Source organism: Rhopilema esculentum, chromosome 3 (assembly GCF_057945365.1).
Source record: "Rhopilema esculentum isolate cy_ngs chromosome 3, ASM5794536v1, whole genome shotgun sequence".
Classification (NCBI taxonomy): domain Eukaryota; kingdom Metazoa; phylum Cnidaria; class Scyphozoa; order Rhizostomeae; family Rhizostomatidae; genus Rhopilema; species Rhopilema esculentum.
In genome coordinates this window covers 4,723,791-4,738,182 of record NC_142817.1, presented here as the reverse complement: position 1 = coordinate 4,738,182, position 14,392 = coordinate 4,723,791, and the positions used below count along the sequence as shown (strand labels likewise).

The window sequence follows — 14,392 nt, the reverse complement described above, 5'->3', positions numbered from 1 at the left end:
TGGAAAACCTATGTTGTGGGGGAATTACAGCACCATAGCATTGACGGGTAACGCAGAACCCCTAAGAATCAACGCCACAGAACGATACTTGACGCCCTATAGCCTCTAGTACTTTCAGTTCGTGGATCTCGCTTTAAGGGCGAAAATGTATTTTTACTATTTTTGTCCTTACCGGTCATGCAGCCTGGTTTCAATCCTGGTCCATCAGCGTAAACTTTACTGGCATCACCCTTGGCAACGATCTTTACTCTGAATGGGCTGGTTGGGATGTCGATTTCCTCACACATCACGTGGATGACATATTCACCTTTCTCCTCTGGGAAATACCGAATAGTCAGTTTACTTGGCCCAGTTTCCTCAACTTCAACTGGGGCCTTGCCAGGGCCTTCAACAGCAAAGGTCAGACTGTCCAATTTTGTTCCTTTAGCTTCGACATAAAATTCAGCTGGCATTCCCTCAACGCCTACAAAAATATAACATATACAAAAACACATTCAACTCAAACCTCCAACTACGCTTTAATGCTATAAGATCACTTTCTTGATAGTCCTTAACGATGCTTATGTCGTCCTAACAATTTCACCATTAAAAAGCCTTAAACCTAGCAACCCTTCTTAAAAACCCCCTTTTTTCTATATAATGCCTCGACATGATCGATCAATAAGTTTTAAGTCATCTACCTCAAGATAGTTTTTACTCCGCTTTATAAACAAAATATTATGTTACATACCTCCTTCAAGTCCTGGCCCCCAAGCTTTAATCTTACTAAGATCAGCGCTCGATGTGATGGTAACTTTAACAGGGCTCTTTGGTACAGGTTCTTGGTCATAACGAACTTTGACGATGTATGTTCCAGGTTTCATAGGCCTGTAGGTACAAGTAAATGTGCCATCGCCATTATCTTCCACGTCACAAGAAACATCACCTCTTCCTGGTCCCTCAATCTCGATATCCAGATTTCCTACACCAACTTCTTTGCAGTCCACGGTGAATGTTGCCGGTTTTCCTGTCTTCAAACCTGGCTCTAAACCTGAAAACAAAAGAGCACGATAGAAAAAAGATCAACCTAACTAACAATTTAATCCTTAGCAGCGTTCTAAAGTGACCAAAAATATGTCATCGACAATTTTATGCATTAATTTGATATTGATTTATGGAAGTTCTTGAAAAATCAAGACAGCATGTTCAGGAGTAAATCAAGACAGCATGTAAAATTGTTCGAATGTCTTTAAAATAAGCAAGTCACAGAACAGAAACCATGTTTTCACAGCACTATGCACAAGCTTAGAACAAGAAAAACGAGGTTTTCACTGATGTCTTTGAAATCTTATATATGTATGGGCGAGGGGACAAATACCTTTCAAATAATGTTATTTATCCGATCTTTCGCACCCCTTTCTTTGCCTAGGAGGATATAATTATGCCCCATCCGATATTACACAAAATTCAATTTCAAGGCACATACCTGGGCCGTATATATTGACTCTGGTCGCTGCCTTTTCCACCTGGACTCTGAATGGGCTCTTCGCAATTTCAGAGTCACCAAACTTGATGCAGATGACGTATTTCCCAACAACGGAGGGGAGGTACTGGCAAGCAAAAATGCCATTCCCTTGATCTTCGATTTGCAGTTCAGTCTTTTTATTTCCTTTAGGGTCAATAATATCAACATGGACATTTCCGTGGCCTGCTCCAGATGTAACAACTTCAAACTTAGCTGGTCTGTTGACAATAACACCAGTTGGCTCAAGACCTGGCCCCCTAGCATAAACCTTTGTTGCATCGACATCTGAGCTGACGTTGACGCGAAACGGACTGTCAGGAATGTGATGTCCGCCAATACGAATATGCACATCGTAAATGCCTAGGATTCGATAAAATGGACGGTAAATGTTTTGTAACTTATGCTTCTACGAAAAACAGGGATAAAGAAAACAAATTGTAGGACGTAGTATAGAAGATAACAACAGCTTGCATACTATGCCGCCAAATTACAAGCATTCATTTGTCACGTTTGCTCTGATGAAGCCCCAATGCCGGGGCGAAATATTAGCTTTCACTAATTTACGTGTATTTATTGTTGTTTATTGTCGGCGCATTGCGGTGTTTCTTATTTGCTACATTTATTTGTCACTTTGCCATTTACAAGCTATGGTACTTTTGTAAAAGAAATTAAGCTCAAGATTAGTATTCAGTTTCTCGATCTTTTTGTTAATTTAAGTGCTAAAGTTTATGTTTAGGTTGCTTAAATAAACAATAACTACATTTTAAAACACAAAAACGCAACGTGAAAAAGAACACCTTATCTGTTGCAAAGGGAGTTCTTCCTTCTTTTTTGCACTTAATAGAAAATGGAACCCAATATTCAACAAACCCAGAACAACAAAAACCTTACTAACAAAAATTTGACAAGCAAGATACGGGAAACCGCAAAACATTCCATTCTCTAGCATAGAGAATCTGTGCAGTAGGGTTGCAATAGAACTGCTAAACACCAAAAACCGCCCTGTAGTGAATGAAAATATCAACACAAGGACTAACTCGTTTGACAGTCGGGAATTTACTTTGGAAAATATACTAGCTATAATTATTCTTCTAGAAACAAAAAGGAATTAAATTATTCTTAAACAAGTTTTATTACCATAATCCTAAAACACTTTTCTATGATCTGCTTCAATATTCAAGGTTTAAAAACCACATTTGTCCCAAAACGGGCGGTGTCATTTAATCCAGACTGGTTGAAATTCCGACTAGCCTTACAATCAACTTACAATATATTTTGCCCATAAAGATTCTAAGAAAAGCTTTATGTATTCCTACAAATTTTGAAAAATACATCAATCAGTGGACTCACTCTCAAGAGGATTAACATTTACCCCGCCTATTACCGCTATGTAATGTCTCAATAAAATTAGAAGGCTGACATACAATTTGTCCTGGCTGTGGCTGGGTATAACATTACAATATCTCTTATTCATTAAAGCAATTTAAACCCGTTAATATTTCGTGTGCTTCACTAACGTTTCCTAGATATTAGCTTTCGAATATCCTAAAACTAATAGACAAGTTTTTTACGGAGTGTTAGAATGAAACTCGAAAAAAAACCTGCAAAGGGTGTGACACGAGTGTGTAAATAACAGATTCAGCTATATTCAGCTATAAAGAGAATGAAATCAGCGAATATCTACTAGGCAAGAAATATTTTGAACCAATTCAACTTTCGGCCTTATTTTGAAAAATTCTTCAAATTCTTATTTGCAAGATTTTTGACCTCAGATTCGGATTGAGAGCGAGGATTTTAGTCTACTTGGAAGTTTTCATTTTGGTATTGATCACGATTTGACATAAAGATTTGACCATAATTGGCGACTAAGAGGGTAAAACTTCACCCGGAATGATTTTTGCGGTCAAATCCCTTACAGGTTTTCAAACTTGATTTCTTCGCAAAATCTAACATACAAAAAAAATTACGAAAAATTTTGCCCAGCCTAAAATTATGGTGATAAAACCACATCTGAACTTAAAAAGATCGAATAATGAAGTTGGTAGAAATTTCCAAAACGAGGCCGTACGTCGAATTGTTGTATATTTGTTCCGCTGATGTCTGGAAAGAAGAGTCAATTTTGTTTAACAACAAAACAAGATACTTACCAGGCTTCGGTGCAACATAGCGACACGAATATGTATTGTCGTGGTTATCAATTATTTCGCAATCAATTTGCTTCCTTCCAGGTCCCAAAACAGAAACATTAACTTTGCCTTTTGAGGATCCAGTTGCTTCAACAAAGAAATCAGCTGCTTGGTTTGCAATGACACCCTCCGATTCAATACCAGGACCCCAGGCTCTGCATTTAGAGGCATCGGTCATCTTCTGTTTGATTGGAGCACCAGGTTTCACCTTAGCTTCCGGGAAGTACGAAACGTAGGTCATGACACTGAGTTCGTCCACATTTGGATTTGTGATCTCTTCTGGGGTGATGACCTGGAAAAATTGTCAGCGAATGTAAAATAAGCAAGTTAGCAAGAAAAGTGATTTGAAAAGAGAAACAGAGTGGAAAAAAGTAACTCTTGAAATTATAAAAGTAGCAAGATTAGGCAGAAAAGAGACACGATAAAGCAAGCGAGCTAACTTCATTTTCTATCGTAGTTTTATTTGCATATAAATGACCTGCACTGAGAAAGGTAATAACTCCATACCTGTGGTATTCCAAGCCAATCTTCGGCTCTCTTCATGGCATCTCTGGCATTGTCCAATTTGTTTGCAGGATTCAGGTCTTCCCATTCTGGGAACAGTCCGGGAGCAGTGGCATCAACAAGACTGGCAAGTGCAATACCATCATTCCAATCTTTGGCAAAGTTATCACACTTCACCTAGAGAATAGAAAGATCAAGATTCAATGTTAGTGATGATAACTTTTCTCAACAACTTCAAATACCTCCATCACCATTAGAATAAATAATTGTAATAAAAAAAAACAATATGGATATTCTTCACCACAAGCTCTACCTATCTTTTCCGAGAAAGAAAAGCCATTTCAAGCCGTAGGTTTATGTCTCATTGAAACAGTAGATCAATAACAGAATAATTAAGTTGAGAGGGATATCCGTTTTTCATCGTGTCGCCAAATAATTCATGAAAATCACTTACAGCACTTGAAATCAGTAATTTACAATAACAAAGAAAAAACATCTTTACGTATGAATTGCACTTTTCCGTAATTAAGCACGAGATTTATTAAAGGAAGATATAAGACAGAACAAGTTTAAAAAACATACCTCGGGTGGAAGTTTGCTTTTCACCCATCCCATCAAAGCTTGCTTTGGTGTTTTTCCTTGCTCATCATCAGTATCTAGCATTGGCATACTGATCTGGTATTTCAAAATCAACGTCCATATTAAGCCGAGAATCAGTTTCAGGTTACCCTTATAAATATCGCTAGCATCTGCAATAGAAAGGCAATATGAATTTAGCATAATTGAAAGAATACCTTTTGTTTGCGGTGCTACGAGAAAAGGGGGGTGCTTGACTGCTAGTAATAGAGGATACATTTCACTGAGCCGTATGCAGAGGGTAAATATATATGACGTCATATGATCGGTCCCGCAGGGCGAAAAAACAAAAGGAATGGGGCGTCATACTTTGCATTGCAAGCTTAATCAGCCTTTAGATGAGAAGAAAAATAGCTTTCTACCGAGGCTTTCGTAGGCCAATGAAATTTTTGATCAACACCCTCTGAGATCTACTCTTGCTCCCCCTTTACCCCCTGACAGAAAGCCAAATTGTTTGCACGTTTAACTCGATGAAAAAATGAAGGAAGTCAATATCATAAATAGAACAATAAGAATTCGACAACACAACTATTTGATTCGTTTAATCAACAAATTCGCAATTTTTCAAAAGAAACACTCGAAAGAGCGAGACCAAATCTGTCCAAATAAGTCAGAATTTTCCTTTCACTCGATGATTTTGTTAAAATCTTTCTTTCCCCTTTATAGAATGTCAAAATAAGAAGATTTTTTGGACAAGAAATCAAATCCCTTCACTACCAACCCTTCTATAAATTATGCAGTGGCCAAGCCACCGGGGACTATGCCCCCCCCCCACTATTTTGCAAAGTAAATCATTTCGATGCTACAAAAAAGGTGAAAGAAGACTTGGCCCCCCACTTTTGCTAGCCTTGGACCCCCCTCTTTCAAACTCGTGGCGTGGGCCTTGCTATGAACGGTACTTAAGGCCCACTTGTCGGATTTCAGATTTCCCCTAAACTTTTTTTTTCAAATCAATCCACATTTTTCTAAGAGGCTCTCGCTGAGAACATTTTACATTTCACTTTGGAATGAAACTTTAGCAGAGACATGTCACTGGACTCGGGGCGTTAAGAGAAACCTTGAAAACTAGTTTACTTTTTTGACTGTTTTATAAGGGGGCTCATTCAAAGTTGGCGCGGATTGATTTATAATTATTTTTCAAATCGAACCCTACAAAAAGGTCATTTTCCAGATGGGACCCAACAAGACTGCGAGGAAAATAGTCATGCCTTATTATAAATTAAGTTGTAAGTTCTCCTCCCAAAGTCAACAAAACTATCATTTTTTTATCTTCTCCATAAACAAGAAACTGGTTTAGATTTGAGAATAGGAGCACTTATTCAAGGGACAGGAGCGCTTATTCGACGGAGGCGCTAATTCGAGGATTTTCGGCACGCAGATATCTGAGAGGTTCGCTACCCCGCCCAGATTCCCAAGATTAACAAAGTCATAAAGTAATTGAACCCTGAAATAATTTTGTATCGTATTCCAAAAATGACGTCAAATGCAAATCATAGTCGGGATTTTGTTTTGGAAACCTTGGAATTTCGGCTGCCTCAGTACCAATGATGGCCAGCTCTTGGGAGCTTTGTTCAAACTTGCCGTATCAACACCAATTTTAACTCGTATCATTGCGGGGAATATTTTTCATCTCACTATTTTCATGTCACTGCTCTTGGGGTTTTCCTGTTTAATAAAGCAACTCCCATTATAACAGGGAAGCCCCTTTTGATTCCTTTGGTTTGTAGTATCCAACAGAAACCAGATTCTTATGGTTTTAAGCGACATTTTTGGCACTGGCTATTACGCAAAAGTTTGCCTCAGAGGAAGCTGTGGTACCTTTAAAATTTTATCGACAACTGAAGAAATAGGGGAGTTCAGGATGTGCGATTAAGTCTTTGCGGTTGTTATCTTTTGCTTCTTTCCAGTGAGAAAAAAATGCCTGTTCGAGGAATCAGACCACCGAAACGCGTATCCATTGTTTTCAACATCAAACAATGATAAGAACAGGGGGGTTCTGTCTTCAATATTTACTACACCTGTCCCCTTCTTTAGCAAAACAGACAACAAAAAAGTAACAAATTTTGCCCCTGAATGATCGAAATTAGACAAGGATAACATTAATATCGTTTATTTTATCAAGCTTTCCTTTTAAATCACCTTTAAAGTGGAAATACTGCAAAAGAGCATATCACATACACCCCACTCTGGACAAATTGCAAAGGCTTACTCATTCACCACACCTTAAATACAAGAGTAGATTGTTGGATCCTGTTAGGTAGCCATTGATAAGAAGAAAATCTCTGAATTCCTTTTCTTTTCTTTATTGGTTTAATGGCATAAGAGGATACAGATTTGTTTAGGAGTGTTCATCTTCACACCATCAGAAGTAAGAATTTTCAATAAAGACACTGAACCCTTTTGATCCTAATTTCATAATCTTCAGACAACTGCTCAGTGTGAATTTTTCCAAATCAATGCTTCAGAGTTTAAAAACCTACCAAATGAATTAAGGAGTTTATTCAAAAGGCAAAATGAAATACTACTGGTGGGTTAAAAATCAATTCTAAAAAAATAAGACCAGCTTAATCTATCTATTTTGTTAACATTCCAAGAAATTACATTTGTTGATATTGAATTTCATGTGTCCCTTGTAAAAAAGTGGAAAAAACCTGGAAAAGAGCTTTGAAAATACTTAAAAAAATCTTGTAAGTCCGCGATTTGCATTATTCTTGACCAGAAATGTTTACCAATCCACAACATAATCTACAACCATAAAACTAACCACCAGTCTTTAGCACATATTTTGACCACAAGTAAAATTTGCTTTAAATTTGCTCTGGAATAAGTACTTCTTATAAAAAACAGGTAATTAGAAATGGTTTGAAATATTGTGTGGTTAAACCAATGCAAACAAAAAATTAGGAGGAGGGAAACATGGGATGTCTAGAATGATACTGAAATGAAAATCTCGTTTTAAGGATAAAGAGTTGACCCATTGGTTGTTAAAAGAAACAGATAAATTCTCAAATCATTATTTTACCTTGTATCGTGTGGCAGTGGATTTTAAAACAATGGTTGGATCAAGGGTAAAAAAATTCTTGATAATCCTTTAAGGTTATTGATTAAAAATAAAAAAGCAGAGGGGTAATAAAATGGGGATTCAAAAATTTTTAACAAATTCATAAGTAGGACCAGTTAAGCTAAAGAGCTACCTTAACTATTAAAATACCAATCTGGATTTGATACCAACCAAAAACCACAAAAAGGTGTTGGATAACTAAAATGATCATTTGACAGCATTGACCACACACCTAAATCTAGGAGTCTGAGGTATATTTCTTGAATTACTCTCCCCCTTACCCCCCTTATCCCCCCATAGCAATAAGATAACATGTCAGGTGTGAACCTTTTTGGATGCCACATAAACAATATCCACTTTATCATTATAATTGATTAACACTTGCTATCTAAGCCTAACTAGCAAATATGAATAAGCTATCATCATTCTGTTCTTTCTTCCTTCTATTCAACTTTTGATTCTTGGGCTTTTAGTATCAGACCAAACTTTTTGTAAATTGGTGTTCTTATCAGAACTGCTCACATGGCTTTGATAGCCCTGACTATGGTTTTTCCCAGTGTCTGACAGCAGATCTTGTTAATTGTTGCTGTTGGTAAATTCTATTAATAATCTAGTAAAATCTATAACATTCCATAGCAATTATGCATAAATTATTATAATAATTACCAACTGATGTTGAACAAAAGTGACAGAGAAAGAACCCAAAACAAATTTGAAATCCATTGTTTTCTTACATTTGGAGAAGGCATATTACAAGCTGGCCAGGAATTCAAAATTATATCTTCTATAAAAAATAAAGTGTTGAGGAAAGGCTTTTGTTCTGATATCTATTTGCATGAAAAGAGACCCAAGGGAATTCTAGACAGGGTGTGGTACACTGGTATGGAGCACGCAGGTAGATTTACGAGACAGCAACAGCGATACGCCAAGCAAAATAAGGCCCCATGAAACGCATTTGGAAACTAAAAATATGTGAATAATAACAAATTGAATTGTTTACAAATAACAACCTGCATCCTATCAAATTTATTTTACTGAATTGAAAAATCGCATTCCTTGATAGAAAAATCGACGTTTGGTGGGATTGTGAAATTTAGCAGTTTGCCTATATGTTTTAAGGTTTAGTTTGCAGTCGAATTTACAATACAAAACTGTTTTGCATGGTAAACAAACATAACATTTGAAGTTCGACAGTGCAAAAAAGGCAGACAGACATTAAAAATTCAACGTCAGTAGAGCGGGAAGTGTTGTTGAGGAAGGAACGTACGGCCTAAAGAATTTAATTTCAATCAAATCCCAACCATTTTTAAAAATACAGAGCTAAAGCAATTTAAAAGGTTGATGTTCCATGGAACTGCCAGGGAGTTGCTAATCTCTCCTTGGCAAGATTGGAAGCGACAGAACCGAGTTGAATTCACATCTTTACAGGCCCCACCCACCGATATGGTTCAAAGGAATGAAACGCATCAGGCCATGTGAAGTGACTGTGTTAAATGGGACAAATTCATTTCAGAAACATTTAGTTACATCTTGAATAATTCATTATTTACAGACTTACAAAAGTTGAGTAATTGTTTATAAAAACGCAGCGGAAAGCCCGCGACCTATGGGGTTTACAGGTAGACTGAATGATATGAAAGTTTACATAAACAGCAATTAAAGCTAATTGCAAGATAAAAGAAACTTACCAATGTTGACCAGTTTGATGTCTTCATCATCGATGAATTTAAGTGCAATTGCAATATTTTCCAATTTTTGGGGTCGAAACGTTGGCTTTTTGTTATATCTATTGATTCTCTTGTGCGAAAGCACTTGCAGAAGGCTTACTAGCTTCAGTCCATCGTTGAAATCACTTTCCAAGTTGTAAATAAAAAGGTTCACACATTTAAGATGTTCGTTGCACCACCTTGTAAATGTGTTCTGTTGGATCTTCTTCCATGCTGCATCGGTGGATGTAGGGTCTTCCACTGCCATTGCGTTTTCGTGCTAAAAGGCAAACGGATACACAACTTCACTTTAGGCCAGCGAAAAGGATTCTTCGCACACCCTAACGAGTCTTTTTGAAGTAACGCAGAGGTGTCTAGGGACAGCGGGTCTGGCGCAGCGCAGGACCCAACCCACACAACTGGCACCTGATAACAAGGTCTGTGTAACGTCCTCAATGATAAGTAATATGACTTATGTCCGCAAAATCGCTCTGATTTCCCCGACACCGCAATGGCTTCTTTGTAACTTTGCAATGGTTTCTTTGCAAACTTACAGTGGTTTCTTTATAATTCACAAAGGTTTCGTGGATTGAAAGACCTTTAATATGGAAGGTATTCGCTGTTTTTAGACAGATACCAAAGAGAAACAGAGAAACACGGCTTACACTAAAGAAAAATGTATCCCCTTCGGGACACATGTATATAAACGCTCTTTGGCGGCCTAAAAACAATTTTCTTTGAATGAATACACCAGAGAGATGGTAAATTGTGAAAATATTTTGGTTAAAACCCCAAAATTGTGGTTGTGATGGAAAATATATTTTCCTGTCGGTGTCTGACTTACCATTTCATCCATGGTTCTTTATTATTTTGTCCACACAGTAGCCAAGAAGAGGCACGTGTAACTTTAAATAAATTTTACTGTCCTTTTCTGTGAAAATATCCTTTGACCCAAAATAATCTGCTTCCAAGATCCCAAAAAGCCTGCCACTAGCTGTCAGCTAACAGGCCGACTATTGCTTACATTTAAGAGAACTACTAGAAAATTCTTAACAATTATTGCTAGGGGGTTCTATAATTAAACCCTGTGAACAATCATATTTCCATGGGTGTGTACCAAAATTTGCATGTATTACCGTTTTGTTTTGGAAAAAGGATGTTACCGTTATGTGGAGATACCCCTGGACACGCCTCGCAAAACACAAGTGCAAGACCGTAAAAGGTAATAAGGCGGGAGGATGATCAATGAGTCTGGATTGTTTCAGTGCGAGCGTAACCTGAGAGATACAAATGCGTTTTTCTTGTCCGTTTCTGCCCATATATTCTTGCACATTGATGATTCAAATATCAATAACTTCATTCGCCTCATAGACGAAAATAATTTCCCTCTTTGGTACATTATGTACCCCGCTTGCCTCGCAGATGTGTTTAGTGTTACGCTGTAGCTCAGACACAAAATTCTGCTTCTTCTCGTCAGGGAATCACCCTTTAGAAATCACAGCCGTGTGTTGTGCTCGAGAGTTGTGGATGGACCGTCCACATTTGTTTGTAAGCGATATTCACAACAGACAATCGTATGTTTTGCATTTCATGCATTTGTCAAAACAAACAATGCAATGGCTTGGTACTACTCAAAGATGCTTATTGTAGATAAAACCAGAAACTAACATTTTGGCCTTGACAATCGCGCATTGAATTGTGAGTGCAAACCTTTCCAGGACTATAGAAGGGAAACCCCCACAAAGCAATGGAAAGGACCCGGAAAAGGGCTCTCTGGGAGGAAAAAACTTCGTATTGAATGAACCCCTCAAAGCTGGGCACAAAAATGAAGCTGTGTTTTGTTCTCAAATAAACAATGCTAAGAACAGGCAGATATATTTCTAAAAAAACCCATTTACATTTAACTCAGTACTGGGGCTGCCTTCGTCAATACTGGCTCAAATTTAGATAATGTTTATAAATTGCTCATATGGTATGTTCACTGTTCATTTTCACATTCAAATAATCCAATCAGAAACTTCTTATCACGCAAACTGAAAAAATGTGTGTATCTAAGTAACTACTAAAATTCTTAAGAAGAATTTCTCAAGACCTTGAAATATCGTTGAAACCTTAGGCCGCTCATTCTTATATAGATACCAACACAAGAATTATTCAGTCAAAACATTGACCATCAAATTCAGTATTTCTTACACCAAGATAAAATAAAAGAACTATTATTTCATCTTCTTTACGCTGATACGATTTCCAGTCATAAGAAACTAGTCCCACGAGTTACAGAGTTTAAAAAATTTTGTGTTCAAAATTCTCCCCTACTATTAAGTGTTTACAATTACATTTTGAGAGTTTCCTTTCAAAGGAATCTTCATTTTCATCAATTTTATTATGTTCACCAAAAGGAAGCTCTCGTAATTTTCTATGACTACAGTGCTACAAAAGGGCAGCTTTGTAAGACAAATGAGGTTTAAAACACAATACAGAATCAATTGAGGAATATTTGACTCCCAATAAACAAAGCATCATTCCGGCAAGATGAATGCTAATGGATCTCCAAGGAGATGGTATGTGAGATTTACTGGGTGTGTCCTCGGAAGCATGGGCTTTTGATTCGTCTTGCAGTCAATATAATGATTCATTTGTTGATGAATATGTGAATTGATGTGAGTAAGTCCGCTAGGAAACAGATCAATCGGTCTTTCAAAATGTTTTTAAATAATAGGCGTAATCTTGGGACTAACCAAGGAATAGAAAACCTTTCAGAACACAAAGTTTGAACTTCGCATGTCAGCATTGTTTACATGATTTTACAAGAGTAAATAACTTGATCTCCTCACAATTGAAAGTGGTTCATATGAGTTCCAAACATTAAAAATGCAGAATGCTGAATTTCACTTAAACAAATTCAAAATTCAGTTCCTTCCTCTTAGATTGAATTTTACTGATTTTTTATGTAGATGCTATGATTTCAAACAATCCAAAAAGTCAACCAAATATGGCATTGACAACCAATAAAATATTTAACGATTTAGACAACCTCCTGAAACATTGATTGTCTATACCCTATTAAAAAATATCTGAATGTTTCAACTGTAACCTTGCATTGAAATTCGATGCGTCATCTGCTTGGATATATCAAAAGGCTTTAGCTCGCTGACGTAAATTTCTCTCGAAACATTGTCAAGAGCTGGCGGCAGGTTGTGATATAATAAAGCAGTGCAATTAGACTTCAATTGTGACACATCCTGGGAGTTGTAATAACAAGATAACATGGATAGAAAAGGTGAAGAAACCAGCCATTACCTTTGGTGTTCACTTGCTGTCAAAAGACCAGCCTTGTTCAAATGCAAACCAGAAATGGTTATTGAGAAAATCAGACAAGGTTATATTCAGGGCGTGTTGTGCAACTGTGACAAACCGTGAACCAGCCACTCTCCCACCTCAGCTTTCCACGACAAGAGTTGGCTAACAGCAGGCAGTCAATAAATACTGTTCTTCTGACAAAGGGGTTTATTATGACACATAAACAAAAATAATGTCTTAGGTTATTTACCTAACCGAATGGTCCTTGAAATCTCATTGAATAACTGATTATAATGCAATTAACTTCTTTGTCTTCAAAGAAGATCATTTCATAAAGACATTTAACAGGAAACCCACATTATACGCTCAAGCAAGATCATTGCACCCTTTTCAAATTCTCTTTTAAATGACAACTCATTATTAACAGGACAGTCAAAGAGACTAACTGTAATTAACAATTTGTAACAAGCAGACTACCACATCTAAAGAAATACCTAATATCTCATCTACACCTTGTCAGTGACGTAGATGACCTTTACTTTAAAACAGCATTAATTGTGCATTTGGGAGCATTAGTCTACGAAATTTCTCTAGACAATTCAATTTGATTACGAAATTTCACGAATAGAAAATAATTTTTTCTTCAGATCTGTACACGTCATCAAACTTAAGTCAGGAAAAACCAATGAGATCTATTGACCTCATTGGAAAAAACTCAGATTGAACGCTACTCTTTAGCTGGATTTTTTCAACCCAGATCGTGCAAAGCCAGGTACCGCGGAGCGTTGAGAAAAGTGGGAGGTCTAAAAAAAGTGGGGGGGGGCTAAAACCGTATAAAAAGAGGCTTTACTGGTAGCTTGTTACTTAATATTTAGGAGCTAAAGCCCCCAAGCCCCCCTGTTCTGCGGTGCCTGAAAGTGGCCTCCTGAGAATCACTGGTCAGGTAATCACTGAATAATTTGCAGGGGTGATTTTAGATAGCTTCAGCTCTTGGTAGCGTCGTAACAGCGCCCACACCACAAATTTCAAGGTGGAGGGACCAAGGTCTATAGATCGAACTTGAATTTAGTGCTCCAAACCAGGGCCTCTTTGGAAATATTTTGGCTTACCAAAAAATTGGGGGGGGGGGCATGGCTCCTCTGTAAAGGCGCAGCTGTAGAGGTGATGGGATATTACAGCTATTCGTAGTAATCATTAATGAAAACAAAGTTCTGGTACACAAGAGTAATATCCCCTCAAGTCTTTATGACACTCCTTAGTCTAGACAAAATAATATAATCTCTCTACTCTATTTATAAAACAATGACTTCTACCCTTCAATGATGATGTCGTCTAGTCCAAAAAAGTTCAACAGACGTTCTCAACTATAAGATACTGTAAGCTTAATTCACCGTCATTCGCAAGGTCCATTTCAACGAACCCCTCCCCGTTTAAAGAAAGTGTTCGGAATGGGTATCCAGGAAAAGAAACAGAAAACAGAAGCAAGAAAACAATA

The 14,392-nt window shown here is 37.3% G+C and overlaps 1 protein-coding gene across 6 annotated transcripts in view; it reads right to left on the bottom strand.

Moving 5' to 3' along the window:
• LOC135692792 (filamin-A) overlaps positions 1-14,392 on the bottom strand; it is a 45,993-nt gene that overhangs the window by 17,568 nt on the left and 14,033 nt on the right. For 4 of the 6 annotated variants that reach the window (XM_065211092.2, XM_065211091.2, XM_065211094.2 and 1 more), the window contains 7 exons: positions 9,580-9,877; positions 4,777-4,943; positions 4,198-4,371; positions 3,652-3,982; positions 1,466-1,864; positions 731-1,030; positions 173-463 (listed from right to left, as the gene is read on the bottom strand). In XM_065211092.2, the coding sequence (XP_065067164.1) occupies positions 173-463; positions 731-1,030; positions 1,466-1,864; positions 3,652-3,982; positions 4,198-4,371; positions 4,777-4,943; positions 9,580-9,877 (1,960 nt within the window). Of the gene's footprint in view, positions 1-172; positions 464-730; positions 1,031-1,465; positions 1,865-3,651; positions 3,983-4,197; positions 4,372-4,776; positions 4,944-9,579; positions 9,878-10,441; positions 10,713-12,897; positions 13,063-14,392 lie in introns of those variants that run through there. The other 2 variants (XM_065211097.2, XM_065211096.2) reach the window with 2 other exon arrangements.